The sequence below is a fragment of the Heterostelium album genome (genome assembly GCF_000004825.1).
Source record: "Heterostelium album PN500 unplaced genomic scaffold PPL_scaffold2, whole genome shotgun sequence".
Lineage (NCBI taxonomy): Eukaryota > Evosea > Eumycetozoa > Acytosteliales > Acytosteliaceae > Heterostelium > Heterostelium album.
The window spans coordinates 737,003-751,516 of NW_008805064.1; the positions used below are offsets into that span (position 1 = coordinate 737,003).

Here is a 14,514-nt window from a genome sequence, read left to right on the forward strand (position 1 = left end):
AATTCAGTGGTGGTGATGATATAAACACAAAAGAACATTGTCAATAATAATATAATAAAGATTTTGTTAGCAACATTAATTTATCTAATCTTTATTAGATTTCTTTTTGCTTGTTGTAGTTGTAGTTGTTGTTGTGTTGGTTGATATTGTTGAACTAGTGTCGTCATTGTTATTATTGTTACTACTTGGGATTTGTGCTGGATAGTTGCTATTGTTGTTGTTAAGTGTGGTTGAGAAATCCTTGAGCAATAAGAGTACTGATTCCAAACTATCGATGAGACCAATGTGAGTGTAATATGGAATGGTATGATTGATATCCTTGATTCCGAGCCATCCGAAAACTGTTGTGATCTTTGGTGTCAAATCACCAAGTACATTGAGAGTGGGCGAGAGTTGGAATTTCTTTTCCAAAAACACTCTTTTCTTCTCGGGAGGAGGTGGCGCTGCAAAGTTCAACGGTTTCGAAGGATATGCACCGCTGACACTGTAACGATCTGAGCGTTTCGGATGTTGGTGCAGACTAGAAGAGAGAGGTTCCAGGTTATTGAAGCTAACGTTGTGAACCATCTTGGTATTTTCGACACTCGATGCCAAATAGTGTTTATCGGCGTTGGCTGCGCTACTCAGTAGTGGACTGTCGGGAGCATTGTGTAGATGCATCGGTGGCGTAGCGGAAGCAGCCGATTGTGAGGACGGTGTCAGATCGGTGGCAGCTTTAATATAGGTCTGAACAATCTCTCTGATATCACTGTAGAGCGAAAGGTTGACAGAGATTGCAATCGAGTCAGTGAACTCCGTGAGATAGTAGAACTCAATGGTGCGATTTGGATGTTCAGTGGTGTACATAATGAGACTTGCCACTGGAATCTTGACAATCTTGGTCTCATTGGCGCCACGCGAGAATGGATCTCTTGCCCATTGTGGAGCGGACTGAATACTGTCTTCCGACATCTTGGAGATGTGATTCTGTCCCAAGAGGATGGAGAGTTGTCTGTGAATCTCTTCTTTCTTTTTGCTTTGGTCGAGAGTGATTTGATAGCTCTCCAACGAGAAGTTGATCCACGTCGGATCTTTGATACTGTATCCAAAGAGAAGGATTTGAAGATTCTTTCCTTTCGCTTTGATCTGACCAATAACAATCTGTTTGGCACCACCACCACTCTTGCCGGCACTCGAAGATGACACGGTGGAACTTACATCGTCTCTTCCTCCTCCTCCGAGACTGAGGAATTGGTCGTCGTGAAGATGTTTCTTGGCGGACAACAATTTATCACTGATGATTTCATTGATTCTTTTGATGATCTCAACGATCGAGGTGATTGTTTCACAAGACAACTGGACTTGTAGTGATCCACAAGATATTTCAGTGTTGATGTTTCTTGTGTCGTTGACAATAGATTCGTTGATGGGTGGATCTGAGAAACGGAAATGAATGTCACCTGCACGTAGTTCAAGAATCTGAGACTGATTGAAATCGAATGATATTCTGATGGGTGAAAGGTAGGCAGTCCACATATTGATTTCCTTGACGGTGGACTTTAGTTTCCTGTAGGGCTTACGCTCGCCAACAAGTGCAACACCTTCGAGCTCGATATTTCCTTCCAGTTTACCGTGACACAACATGGAGATTGGACCAGTGTACAAACTAGTATAGAACAGTGAACCACTTACTCCTTCCTCTTCAGATGGCGAGAATACAGCACAAATACTATTGATCAACATATTCGACCTACTAATTGGAAGGAAATCAATATCCATTCCAAGTGATCCAAGTTTCAAAGTAATATAATATTGTGGTTCTTGAAAAAAAAATGTTAATATATTAGTTTGTTTTTTCATTATCTTTAAAGGCGATGATAACTTACTATTTTTCTTTAGTTGAGATGGAGATTGTTGAATTTGCTTTTGTTGTTGTCGCTTTTTAAGTGGCGAAGGTGGAGGTGTTACGATGATTTTCTTATTTGAACGTGGTACCCATGCGCTAATGAGAATGATTATTTCATCGAGATATTTGCTGTTGAAGAATCCATGTGCGGTTTCGACATTCAGTAGAACAGAGACTACAGGTCCATCTTCTGTAATACCGTGAGCGGTTCCAATGTTGATTTGTAGACTTCTCATGATCATACCGAGCCGTTCATCAAGGCTATTGGAATGCATAATCTTGAACATCATGTTATTCATAAACAATGTTCCGTTCATCAACAAGACACGTTTGTTTGCTGCAGTCGATTTGATAATCGATGACAAGAAGATATCGAGTGTACCGATTTCCACGATTGCCAGAATCTGATCGACTCCATTCAGCAGTACTTTGGTTGGACTAATTCTAATAGTGCAAGTAACAGAACCAGGAGTCGTAATTGTACCACTGTTATCATTGCTATCCTTCTCTTTCTCCGATGTTTGTTCACCATTGGTATGCTTGACATCGTCATTGAACTGTGCTGTATAACTAGATTGAGGAGCGTTGTGAATGAGGTCATAGAGGAAATGAGTAAAGAATGGTGTCAACTTGATTTCCTGTGAGTCTAGATACAACATGATATTGGTCTCTGATTTCGACTTGGGGCTGGACGGCGTAGCAGGAGTCAAGACATGGTTAGTTGAGATCAAGATTGGGGGAAGTGGGAAACACTCTTGATATTGATCAAAGTCTTTGGTATTGGCAAAGGTAGCGGCATTCTTGTCGAAACTATCCATCATTGGTGAGTTCTCCTGTGAGAATTCTCTGTCGTCTTGGTCATCTGAAGAGCTGGCATGTTTGGTAAGACGCGCCTCACCAGTGGTTGTCTTTAAAGTGAACTCAATCTCTAACCTATGATTAGAAGGTTGATTTGTCTGCTGATTATTATTATTATTGTTGTTATTGTTGTTGTTGTTGGAAACAGAAGAAGATTGGGACGATTGACTACTACCTCCAGATGAATTACCATTCACACTGTCACCAGAGATATTCTTTATCTTTTCTTGTCCGAGAAGAATGAGATCTTGGAATGCGACGATGTAGTAGAGTAAGTTGGTATCTAGATGTAGGAATAGACCAGAGGTTTTCAATTGAACCATACATTGTACCAATTGAGATTGGAGAACCATGACAATTTGACAATCTCCATTGTCAATGACAGCACGATTTACAGCCGGTAATACATGGATAGAGTGAAGCTTTGAAGGGTGATAGTTATCGACAAATTGTAAAGAGAACTTTGAGAATTTACAATCACCAATCACTTTTATAGGATTGGTAAGCATGCTTGAGGATTTCTGCTTGCTCTTAAGAGGTTGGAGCATTGGTTGTTTGATGGCCACACCATAGAGTGTGAAGGAACCAAGTCCGACAACCAGAGCAGAGGAAGTCGATCCCTTCTTTTGCTCATTGAGAGGGATACAAAGAGAGGTATCAACAATCTTGAGATGCAACGAAAGGTTTGTCTCACGAATCGGCAAGGCAGATGGCAATTCCATGTGGTTGAGTGCACGCTTGACTTGCGGAACGGCATTGGGAATCTTTGCCAGCTTCGAAGAGGTATTCTTGTAGGCTGTCAAGTAGAATAGATAGAGATCGGTTGCTTTGTCGATTGCCCATGGTTGGAGAGTGACAATCGTCTTGCTAATGACGATCCACACGTTTTCCAATGGACTGGTCTTGTTGGCTGTGGAAGCAGCGATTTGCACTGGAATGACTTGACGGGTCTGGCTGGTTGTTCTCATGTTATTGGTGAATGGGAACGATTGTAACACGATGTCAGTGAACACACCTGCCCATATTTGAGTACGGATGCTGTGGAGACGAGAACCTGTACCGACAGGTGGTTCCAGTGCAACGTTGGGATCGGAAAGAATCAAAGACATTCCTCGCAGTCCAACACGCCAATTGAACTCATTGTTATTATTGATAATTTGGTTGTTGAATTGAGTGAGATGATCTGAGAGTCTAACATCAATGACACCAGTGGAGAGTAACAACGATGACTTGGAATTGACAAACAGTATTTCAACTCCGCGCAACACAAAACTGAAATTATAGTTAATGTCTTGGAGAATTGGTGGCATTCTAGAGTTTGTTGTGGAGCAATTGTTCGTGTTGATGTGATTGGTATTGCCAACACCGCCTTGTTTCTTCTCGGCATAGTTGATATAGGCATCGAGAAGATCGTCTATCTCCTTAGAGAGGGTGGTACGCAATACCAAGATATTCTCAAGGAGTTCAATTGAGAGTGCATTCTGGATGAATCCAATCTCCAAGTTGGCGGTCAACGAAGGTCGGTCGTTGCTTACCAAACCAGATCCGGTCTTGAGCAAACCAAATGCTTTGATTCTTGGCAACATGAATGGATCCTTGGTGAGAGTGGCACCCATATTGTTGCTATCGGTCAAACCTTTTGGCTTATGGTTGGTAGTGCCGTTGTGGTTGCCGTTGTGGTTGCCGTTGCTATTTGTCAAGAATACAATTTGATGTTGATGTAGCTGCACGTTGAATTCCAACTCGGTCGGGGTGAACTGACTGAGCGATGCTGTGATTCTCGATATATGATACTTGACTGGCAACGATGAGATTACATCGGTTGACAAGATGATATCTTGAAGATCCAGCTTGATTCTGATGGGAGGGAATTTGATACTCTTCAAATCGAAACTTGTGGATCCAGTCGGTGGATTTGGATTGACATTCTTCTTGGCACCACTGGAGGTTGTGGCGGGTGCAGATGGAGTCGGTTTCATTTGGTCGGGAGGTGTCCAAGCCTTAAGGAAATCCTTTAGTTTCGGAAGGAATCGATGTGACATCTTGAATGGAAGATCGGCCTTGCTAAATGTCATCATCAGATCATATTTGAATGAAAATTCAATGTAGTCCTCTCGCTTTCCCGATGAGTTGTGTCTTGTCTTTTTCTTGCCAATCTTGAAAAGCACTTCGTTGAACATTAAATTCTGAAGTGTTAGTTCAATGATTGGCTTGATAAAGTTTGTAGTTCCTGCGGCTGCAGCTGAAGTGGAGGTGGAAGTTGGAGATGATGTATTGCTAGAAGTTGGAGTACCAATGTTTTGTGGTTTAGTCTTCTTTGTCTGGTTGATAGATGACTGATCCAACAATTGGAATTGTATCTCTGGAATAGAGAAAATACAAGAATGAACCATATGGATATAATCACCGTTCGGTCTAGATTCACTGGCAGCCTTCTTTGACTTTGAAGTACTATTACCAAATTCATTAAAGACAAACGAAAGATTCTTGAGAACCATCTTCATAACACCATCATTCTCTGTGAAAGCACGACAATTGATCTCTTTGAATGAGAAATGACCATGAACTGTAATTGTCAATATAGAATGATTCTGATTTTGATAAATAATCTTATTCTTATTAACTGGCTTATTGTTATTATTATTATTATTGTTATTATTGATATTGTTACTATTAGCTTGTTGTTCTTTTGCATTGGCAATAGCAGTTTGTAATCTAGCTGAATTTAGATTGGGTGAACTTGCTGTTGTCTTGTGTTTGGTAGTTGTTGTAGTACTTGTTGGACTAGTAGTTATGTTGCTAGTATTACTTCCACTTGCATGATGTTTAGATGATTGATCTTGTTGCACTTCCATTGATGATTGCTTTGGTTTGATAGCTTCTTTCCACTCGTGAGAACCGAGAATCAATTCCTCGCCTCTGAGCACATCCAGTTTGGTTGAGAGAACTTCGTGTGTTGTCAACTCAACGAATGTGATGAGATCCGGCGATACTTTGAGTGAAACCTTTTCACAACTGGCGAAAAAGTTGAAATCGAATGCCGACTTCGGAACTGCTCTGTTTATAACGACAGCTCCATCGGTCGTCGACTCGTAGATGTAGGTTGCAAGCGCACCTCCAGCAACGGTACCAATCGACAATTGATTCGAAGAGTTTATCTTCTCGGTGACAACCGCCGCAACAATTCCAGCGAATGAAAACTGTAGATTCAAATCGAATGCAGCGCTCTTTCCAGCGGGCGGAATAAACACTGTTTTGATTAGTGGACTCTGGAACAAGTGGATGAGGTCACCACCTTCGTCAATCTCGTAGATCTCATTGATTAGCTCTTGGAATGCTTGGTAGGCGTCGTACTGCGCTTCCAGTCGGACGTCGGCGACAATCTCATCGAGATGGGGACGCTCTGCAAATTGCAGGAAATGTCTCAGCTTTGAGATATCGCTCCATCCCAAGCGATGGATCAACGCTTCGTCACCGATGATCTCTTTAAAATCGGGTGGAATGAATCCAACCTTTGAGTTGTGACTCACCTTTTGTCGGATGATTGCCGACGAGGTGTGGAGGGATCGCGTCTTCACACGGAGCAGCTCACCGATGAGAGTCTGCAGTTGTCGTGACCACAACTCCCTGTATCGCTCGATCACATTGGTGAGTGTCGATATATTGTAGATCCAGGTGTCCACCACTCTGAAGATAACGGGTGGCGAATCACTAGTACAGAATATCGATATGGGACCAAGCTGCACTGTGAAGGCGCCATTCGGAAGACCGGCACTTGACGACACCAGCTTATCGGCTTTCTTCGATTGGAACTTACCTTTGATATCGATATTATCACTACCTATCGATACGATAATACGTTGTTGCTGTTGCTGTTTGTTTGTATTTGAGGAATGGTGATTGGAGTTATTGTGATATTTCGCCATGAGATCGGCTGGCAGACTATGTCCAGTGGTGTTGGCGCGAATACATCCGTGGATCGACTTGATAGTGAGTGATGTTTCGAATCCACAAAACTCCTCGTGAGCAATCAGCATTGTCGTAGAGGAATGAGTACCAAGTGAATCAGAGGCCGGCGAACGATGTGACTGTTGTTGGCAAACACTCATAAACACTTGGAGTTCTTGCATCTCAAGTTCGGTTGTGTAAGGAATGGCCGGCTGTTTGTTGAGTGTCAGTGCTTGTGTCCAATGGAGGTTGAACTTGTGCAGCGATAGAGTCAATCTAATCTTATTGTGAAGGTATTTCTTCACTTTAAACTGCTCAGAGATCGTTCGGAGTTGGAAGTTGTCAAGCATGTAGTCGATCGATGGATCCTTGGCGATGAACGACTCCACCAGTTCTTCGAGGATGGTGATAATGACCGGAGTGGCAAACAGTTCGATATCTCTCATGATATCTACCACTATCGATGTAGTGGCGGTCTGGTCAGCGTGTGGATCTGCTGGACCATTCATATTGTTATTATTACTCTTTCCAACACTGGAAGGACGACGATTGCCATATTTCACTGACAACTTGTGGTTGGGTGAACGCTTGGGAATCGGTGGAAGAGCACCACGCGACTGAATATACTTTACAAACGATGAGGACTCTTCGCCTGACACAGAGTGTATTGAACCGTGAGGATTGTCAGGGTCTATTGTTGGTCGACCGATAAACGACGATGAGGTACGAAGCCTCTTGCTGTTTGTCACCTCAACAAAAGAACTTGCTCGAGAAGTTGAACCGAATGCATCCATACGAGCTTGTGAAAGGTTGAAGAAATAGTTCCTCAAATGATGTCTCAGAGCAGAGATCTGTGGATTGATATGATTGTTTTTGTCCTGTTGACCATAGTCCATATTATTATGATTGACATTGGTGTTATTGTTGTTGGTATTGATGTTGTGGTTATTGTTTGAAGTGGAAGGTTCCTCTTGAATATCATCCAGCTTGTTTGCATTTGTATCTAATTTGGATTGAAGGATATTCTTTAGGTTGTTGGTACTGCAAGATACTCGCATTGGCGAAGCTGCCGATGCTCGCAGTGGGTTGGAGCTGTTGGTGGAGGGGTGTAAGCCACCAGGGGTGGTTGGGAAAGGTGGGAATACAGAGTTGGAAGTATGATAGAGAGAATCATCATGACTGGAAGCAAAGACATCTTCGACTTGATCGTCATCGTCGTCGCTATCCTTGATGGATGACTCAGGTGTTCTAAAGTCAGAGTCGTCCTGCGAGTCGTTGTCGAGAATAGAGGGACCGGCATCTGTATCCAAGTCTTTACTGACATCCAAATTGGAACGACTAGATTTCATATGTTGTCCAATGCTTGTTGTGCTACTGGAAAAGTATGAATCGTACTGTGGCGAATTGGTTGTCCACTTTAAGATGTGGTGAGCGGCACTGCTTCCAGTTGGATAGAGAAACGACGACTGTTGTTGCTGCTGCTTCGGTGTCGATTGCATCGATCCAATCTTGGGAGTCGGCAACTGTTGTTGTTGTGGTGAAAATGTAAATGGCGAAAGCGAAGTGACGGTGGTTTGCGACTGTGACTTTCTCGGAGTGTTGGCAGTGTATTGCAGACCACTAAAGATCGAAGGAATGACAAAGTCATTGTCATCCAGCTCATCGTCGTCGTCTAGCCAAAGGAAAGAAAGCAGTCGACTCTCAGCATCATGTTTCAAAAGGAACTCACGTTGTCTCTCTGAATCCAACTGCCAATTCGGTTCTTTGTTGTAGATACTCAGATTGGCACTGATTTTCAACTCACCAACCTCTGCCCATTTCTTCTTTTTGTTTTGATTACTATTGATATTCTGATTGATTTTCAAATTAAGATTCTGTTGCTGTTGTTTGCTATTACTATTTACACATGGAACCAAACTCTTGAATGAAAACTCTGGTATTTCAATGGCAAACTTCTCGTGTGACAATTGGTCAATCAGAGAGTTGCTGTGCATCAAGATACCGGATGGCAGTCTAATCTCTGAGATATTCTCTGAAGAGTAAAGATACAGTGAGATTGTGTTGACTGTGAATTTCAAGATTGAGTAGACAGGTTCGATTGTTGTTGCCAACTTGGTGGAGAGTGCATTGTCCTTGTTGAGAAGATGGAAGAAGAAGTTCTCCGACCAGATACCCATCGATGTGATCTGACTGACCAAGACATGTCCACTTATCGTTCCAATATGGATATCTACAAAGTCTGCATAGTTGGCCTGTAGAGGTTGAGGACCATACAGGAAGTGAAGCTTGAATGTAAAGTCATTGATCTGGATGTATCGCGCCAGAGTATCGCGTGCTGCTGCTTCCTCAACAGCAAGTTCCTCTTCGGTAACCGGAATATTAAGTACGAGAGGACTGAAATCCGCATAGAGATCCAAATAGGTTGGTAGATATCGAATCTCCAACAGGAATTCATGCAATCCAACTGTTGCCTGCTGTTGAGAACTATACAATCCAAGTGGAAAGAATACAGTTGCATCTTCCAGCGACAAACTAACATAGATTTCCAAGCCATTCGACATATCTTTTTCATCGTTGACTTGAGAAGCAGCCGTATCTTCTTGTTGCTGCTGCTGCTGTTGTTCTTTCTGTTTGGCAATATTATCTTTGTATTTCTCGAGATTGATAATATGCGATGTGTATCCAAAGAAATTGTTCTTTAAGAACAAAAAGTAACGAACGTAGAAACCAAACAGTTTGACGGATGGATTCTTTCCGTGGATGTTGAGAACCACCGAATCCAAATAGGAAGGATCGACCTTTTGGTAGTAAAGATATTTACCGGCCAGTGTGAACTCGTCCGACGTGATAAACTGTGACGATCCTTCGAGATAGTTGGGATCAATCGAGCCAATGCTGGTATCGAGTGATTCCGAGTAGGGATCGACTTCGATGTCTTCGAGATGCTGACGAATCGTGTTGTAGAGCGGGAGTATCAGTTTCAGCGCCAGTTTGGTCACGGCAACATTAAAGGTGATCTCAGTCTTTGGCGATTGGAAAGCAATATATGGCAACAGCAAATTGGCTTTCAGCTGCGGACCTGTAAATACAAAGTGTGCGTTCTCATCGAGATTGTTTGGTTGATTGATAATGTTTTGTTCATTGACATTGCAAAACAGCTTGAAATTCGAGAGGATGAAATCAAAGTTGAATTTTCGCGGCACAAACATTGTGATGTCTACGGGTTCGCCAGCCGACCAATCGCTACCGAGATCTTTCAGTAGCGCTATGTGGTCGGACAGCAAGAAGATCTGTGGCGAATCGATGTTGAAGCTACAACGCCACTCGGTGAGGTGATTCCACACCAGAGGATAATCGACATTACAAAACATCTTGAAACAATTCGCATAGAGTAGCTGTGTGTTTGTGACAGACGTCGAGATGTTACAACGATTGAGAATCGCATTCATTATCATTGTAGAGCCGGTAGACTTTACCGTGGTGAGTGGCGATATGATATTCAACGTGGAGTTGTCCTCCATCTTGATATCGACCCACGCCGGCTTACGAGCTTGCAGCTCCTCGAGTGTCAGATTCGCATCTTTCGACGGCTCACGGAATGGAATACGGAACGTTGAATTCTTGGCAAAGTTTATCAGTACGTTGAACGATGCATACGGTCGTTGCTCGCCAGCAACTGGCCTGTAGACGGGCGGTGTCTCGTAGTCGACGGGGAAGAAGAATCGATGAAGCAGCGCACGGTTTCTGTCTGCCCACGGTCCGTAGACAATGAGAGTCGACGATTGAAAGTTGATATCGACACCCCACTGTGGAGCTAGAAACTCTTTGAAGGCACCGGTTGTGTGTTCCGGCGTGTTGGGAACAGGTCCGGGTATATCGCAATAATACTGAATATGCACCTGCGGAGAAGTCAGAATAGTCTGATGCTTTCCATAATCGAAAGTAATAGTGGATTGGTCGTCACTTCCATCATTGGAAACACCTTTTCTTCTCGGTAAGTTACTCGTCTCCAAATCCTCATCGGCACTAATAAAAGTGAATCTAAAATCCTTGAAAACAGATTTAAAACTTTCAAACGCATATGAAACAAAACTAATGTAAAACAAAACAACGATAGTGTGAATTATTAATAACGAAACACACTTCACAAAGATGAACTGAACTGAACTAAAGTTAACAAACATACTCTTCTTTTTGTTGACGTTCAACATATAGCTCTTCTTCACCATTATAATCTTTGTTGGGAATCAACGACATCTTTGTATTGGTGATATCCATCGTTGTGATTTGTCGGTAGTAATCCAACTCTGGTATTCTTGCCTTTTAAAAGTTTGTTAAAATTAAGATTAGATTAGAGTTATGAATTTGGAGAAGAAGAAGAAGAAGATCTATAGATAGATAGATTAAGATAGTTACTGAATCAGTTGTATATATTCCCGATGCTTTGTCAAATAGCATCACTAAGATGGTCGGTAACTCTGGGTTGCTAACCATGAGACAGCCTTTGCGAATCGAGAGTGAAGAAGCAGAGAACAAACGATAGAATCTAGGTATTACATAATCTTTTACTGCTGGTAGACGCATCAGTTCATCAACAATATCTTTGTTTGTATTACTATTGTTACTTGTATTCGATGAATTCAATCCACCATTTCCACTACCATTGTTACTGTTAACTGCAACACCAACTCCATTGACATTCACATTGACACCGCCAACATTTACATTTACATTGTTGTTATTTCCATTTCTACGATTGATAACACTCTCTATATGATCATATCGATAACTATTATTATATATTAAATACTCTAAACCTTCTAAATTTATTGATAATCTACATGGATATCCCTCTTTGTTTTGTTTTTGATTGATAATTAAGAATTAGTTTGTCTGTCTGTTTGTTTGTTTGTTAACTAACTTAGATTGTTTAAACACATACCATTTATATAAATTGATTGTCTTGTTTGTTTACGCCAATAACGGAATGTTATAACACCCTCGACAACGCGAAGAGTTGTATTCTTTGTGGCGAATTTCAAACCTTTGAAAATTACCTTGCCAGATAGCAATGAGATGTGAATAGAATTGATTCTAATGAAGGTTCCACGTGGTAAGAGGAATGCAGATATACATTTCGAAATGATGAATCCTAGTGTCAACGACGAGAAGAACAACAGATACAATATAAACACTCCGAATATCGCAGAGAATAAACTGAAATAGAAATATTCGAGTGCCAACATTCTTTATCTTTATCTTTTCAACAAAAAAACAAGAGTTACTCCTACTAGTAGTCCGAACAGTACATCTGGATTGTATCTCTTTATCTCTTTATCTCTTTATCTTTTTCTATCTATAAAAAAAGAAAAGATATACTTGTATAACTCTAACTCTAACTTTAAATTAATAATTTAATTTAAAAATAAATAAATAAATTATTTTTATGTTATTTTATGCTATTGATATTGTTGTTGTTGTATTTTTAATTAATCTTTTAATGAAAAACAACAACTTCACACAACATATTAAATATAAACACTATGTAAAATAGTTTAAAAATTTTTAATATATATTTACAAATATTGAATTTGAATGAAAATTAATAGATATGTGTGTGTTTATCTAAAATCATTTATATTAGTGTCGATTAAAAGAAATTATTGCTTGCAATCGCGATTGTTTATTTTTTTTGGTTTCTGTTTTTTTTTTTTTGGGCAAAAAACTATATCTATTGACTTTCTGTAAGAATCATGATAGATTACATTCTTTTTTCAATAAATGACAATGATTGAATTATAAATGTATTAAATCTGTTATTTTCAATCAATCTAAAATCTTTATAAGATTACCAAAGTAAAGATTTTAAGTGGATCAGTTCAAGTCTAAATTTATTATATGAAATTCAATTGATTTGTAAATAAAATATTGTTAAACAATCATTTATTTACAATAGATATAAACTATTAAAATTGTTTTGCTATTAGAAACCTAAACCACCAAAACCATCACAACCTCCACAACCGCCACAACCTCCACCAAAGATATTAACATCACCAAAAATAACATTGGTAGTTCTTCTTCTTCTACCCCAACCAAAGTATTGCTCCTGAGAGTCAGAATCAATCGACGATTTACCAATGGATCCTGCAATGTCAGAGGAAGAGTTGTTTTCCAAACCAGAGAATGAATTACCCAACAATGAAATTGATTCTATAATTTAAAATAATACTAATATTAGTTTTTTTTTTTTTTTTAATTAATTAAGTATATATTTGAATATATACATACTGATAAGAGTCATTTTAATTATTTGTAATTAAATATTTGAATATTTGATTTGAGTGATTTGAAACTACTTTGTTATCATAAGTATTTATACTAAAGCAAACTTCCTAGAATATATAAATAAACAAATGACATTCATTTAGATATTTGATAGTTTCTACTTTAAGTTCAAATACATCAATTCATCAACTCTTTTACAATCACATTAAATTAATTCAATAAAATACAACAAAAAAAGAGATTTTATTATTTTTATATGGAAAATAATAATAAACACGGAATTATTATAGTTGGAACTTTCACCTAATTTTGTTTGAGTGAGCATTTAAATTAACTGAAGCATTGTTTCTGGTATTCATTTGATTGATAGATTGATTGGCATACAAATTCCAACTAATATTGATTATTCATTGTTGTTTTTAAAAACAATAAATAAATGTATGTATGTCAAATTTTAATTACTATTATTATTATTATTATTATTTTATGTATTATAACATTTTACAAATGAATCGACTTGAGTTCTACAGTGAGGACAAATTGGATTTAATGTACTCTTAATGACGATGGCGCATCTCGCACACAATCTATGACCACAACTCGACCAGCAAACTTGTTTCTCGTGTTCTTGGCAAATACCGCAATATCTTTCCTTATCCAAATCCGATTCCAAATCTCTGACTCTCTTTATGTTGTTTGCTTCCAATCTATGAAGTCGATCTTCAAAATTCATCATTTGATCATTAACCTAAAAAATAACAAAACAAAACAAAACAAGAATTAGGATATGTTATGTTTGTTTTCTATTTGTTTTTCTTTTTCTATTATTCTTCTTCTTACCCAATTATTTAAATTATCTAAATCTTTCTTTAATAGTTTGTTCTCGGTCATTATTAATTTGTTTTGTTCATCGAGAGGCAGAGGTGTTCCGGTGTCGTCGGTCAGTCTGAGTGGGTTGGTAGTTGCACTGCTTGGCTTTGGCGGTTGCAGTGGCAGTCTGGTGGTGACGCTGCTCGACGAGCTGGATGCACCAATGCTCTGATGTTGCTGCTGCGGTGTCAGATAGGATGTAGTAGTGGTGGTGGTTGTCATGGTTGTGATGATGGTGTCACCCGATTCTTCGTCGTCTTCAATATCGATATCGGGATCGTCGTCGTCGCCATCCGGTTTCTTGAACCAATAGTAGGCGGCAGCTGCACCGGCCACCACCGTAGCAGCCATCGCTGTCACAATAGCAGTGGTTTTCAGACTATCGGGTTTCACCTCGATATCCAACACCTTTTCTATCTTTATAGGTGCACCGCCAGTTAGGAATTTAAATGAATATTCAGGGTCTAATGGATCCATTATTTATTAACTTTTTATTATTTTAATAAAAATAATAATAATAATAATTAATTATATATATATATACAAAAATGCTATTATTTTAAGGATTGATAACCTTTAAGTGAATTTATAATATGAATATATATAAATATAAATATAAAATAAAAAACAATAATAATGTGAAGAGGGTTTAATTTAATATGCGC

The 14,514-nt window shown here is 39.4% G+C and overlaps 3 protein-coding genes across 3 annotated transcripts; all 3 read right to left on the reverse strand.

Moving 5' to 3' along the window:
* Positions 1 to 84: 84 nt before the first annotated feature.
* On the reverse strand, positions 85 to 11,937 carry PPL_01613 (uncharacterized protein; the record flags this gene model as incomplete). Its single annotated transcript, XM_020572619.1, has 6 exons — positions 85 to 1,799; positions 1,866 to 6,227; positions 6,561 to 10,783; positions 10,878 to 11,011; positions 11,108 to 11,511; positions 11,634 to 11,937. The coding sequence occupies 6 exons, from the start codon at positions 11,935 to 11,937 to the stop codon at positions 85 to 87; spliced, it is 11,142 nt and encodes a 3,713-aa protein (XP_020436736.1).
* Positions 11,938 to 12,017: 80 nt separating this feature from the next.
* Positions 12,018 to 12,995, reverse strand: PPL_01614 (uncharacterized protein; the record flags this gene model as incomplete). Its single annotated transcript, XM_020572620.1, has 4 exons — positions 12,018 to 12,047; positions 12,071 to 12,090; positions 12,683 to 12,904; positions 12,983 to 12,995. 4 exons carry the CDS (start codon positions 12,993 to 12,995, stop codon positions 12,018 to 12,020), a joined length of 285 nt encoding a protein of 94 aa, XP_020436737.1.
* A 468-nt stretch (positions 12,996 to 13,463) lies between these two features.
* rzpA (RING finger protein) lies at positions 13,464 to 14,326 on the reverse strand (the record flags this gene model as incomplete). Its single annotated transcript, XM_020572621.1, has 2 exons — positions 13,464 to 13,727; positions 13,820 to 14,326. 2 exons carry the CDS (start codon positions 14,324 to 14,326, stop codon positions 13,464 to 13,466), a joined length of 771 nt encoding a protein of 256 aa, XP_020436738.1.
* Between the last annotated feature and the right edge of the window lie 188 nt (positions 14,327 to 14,514).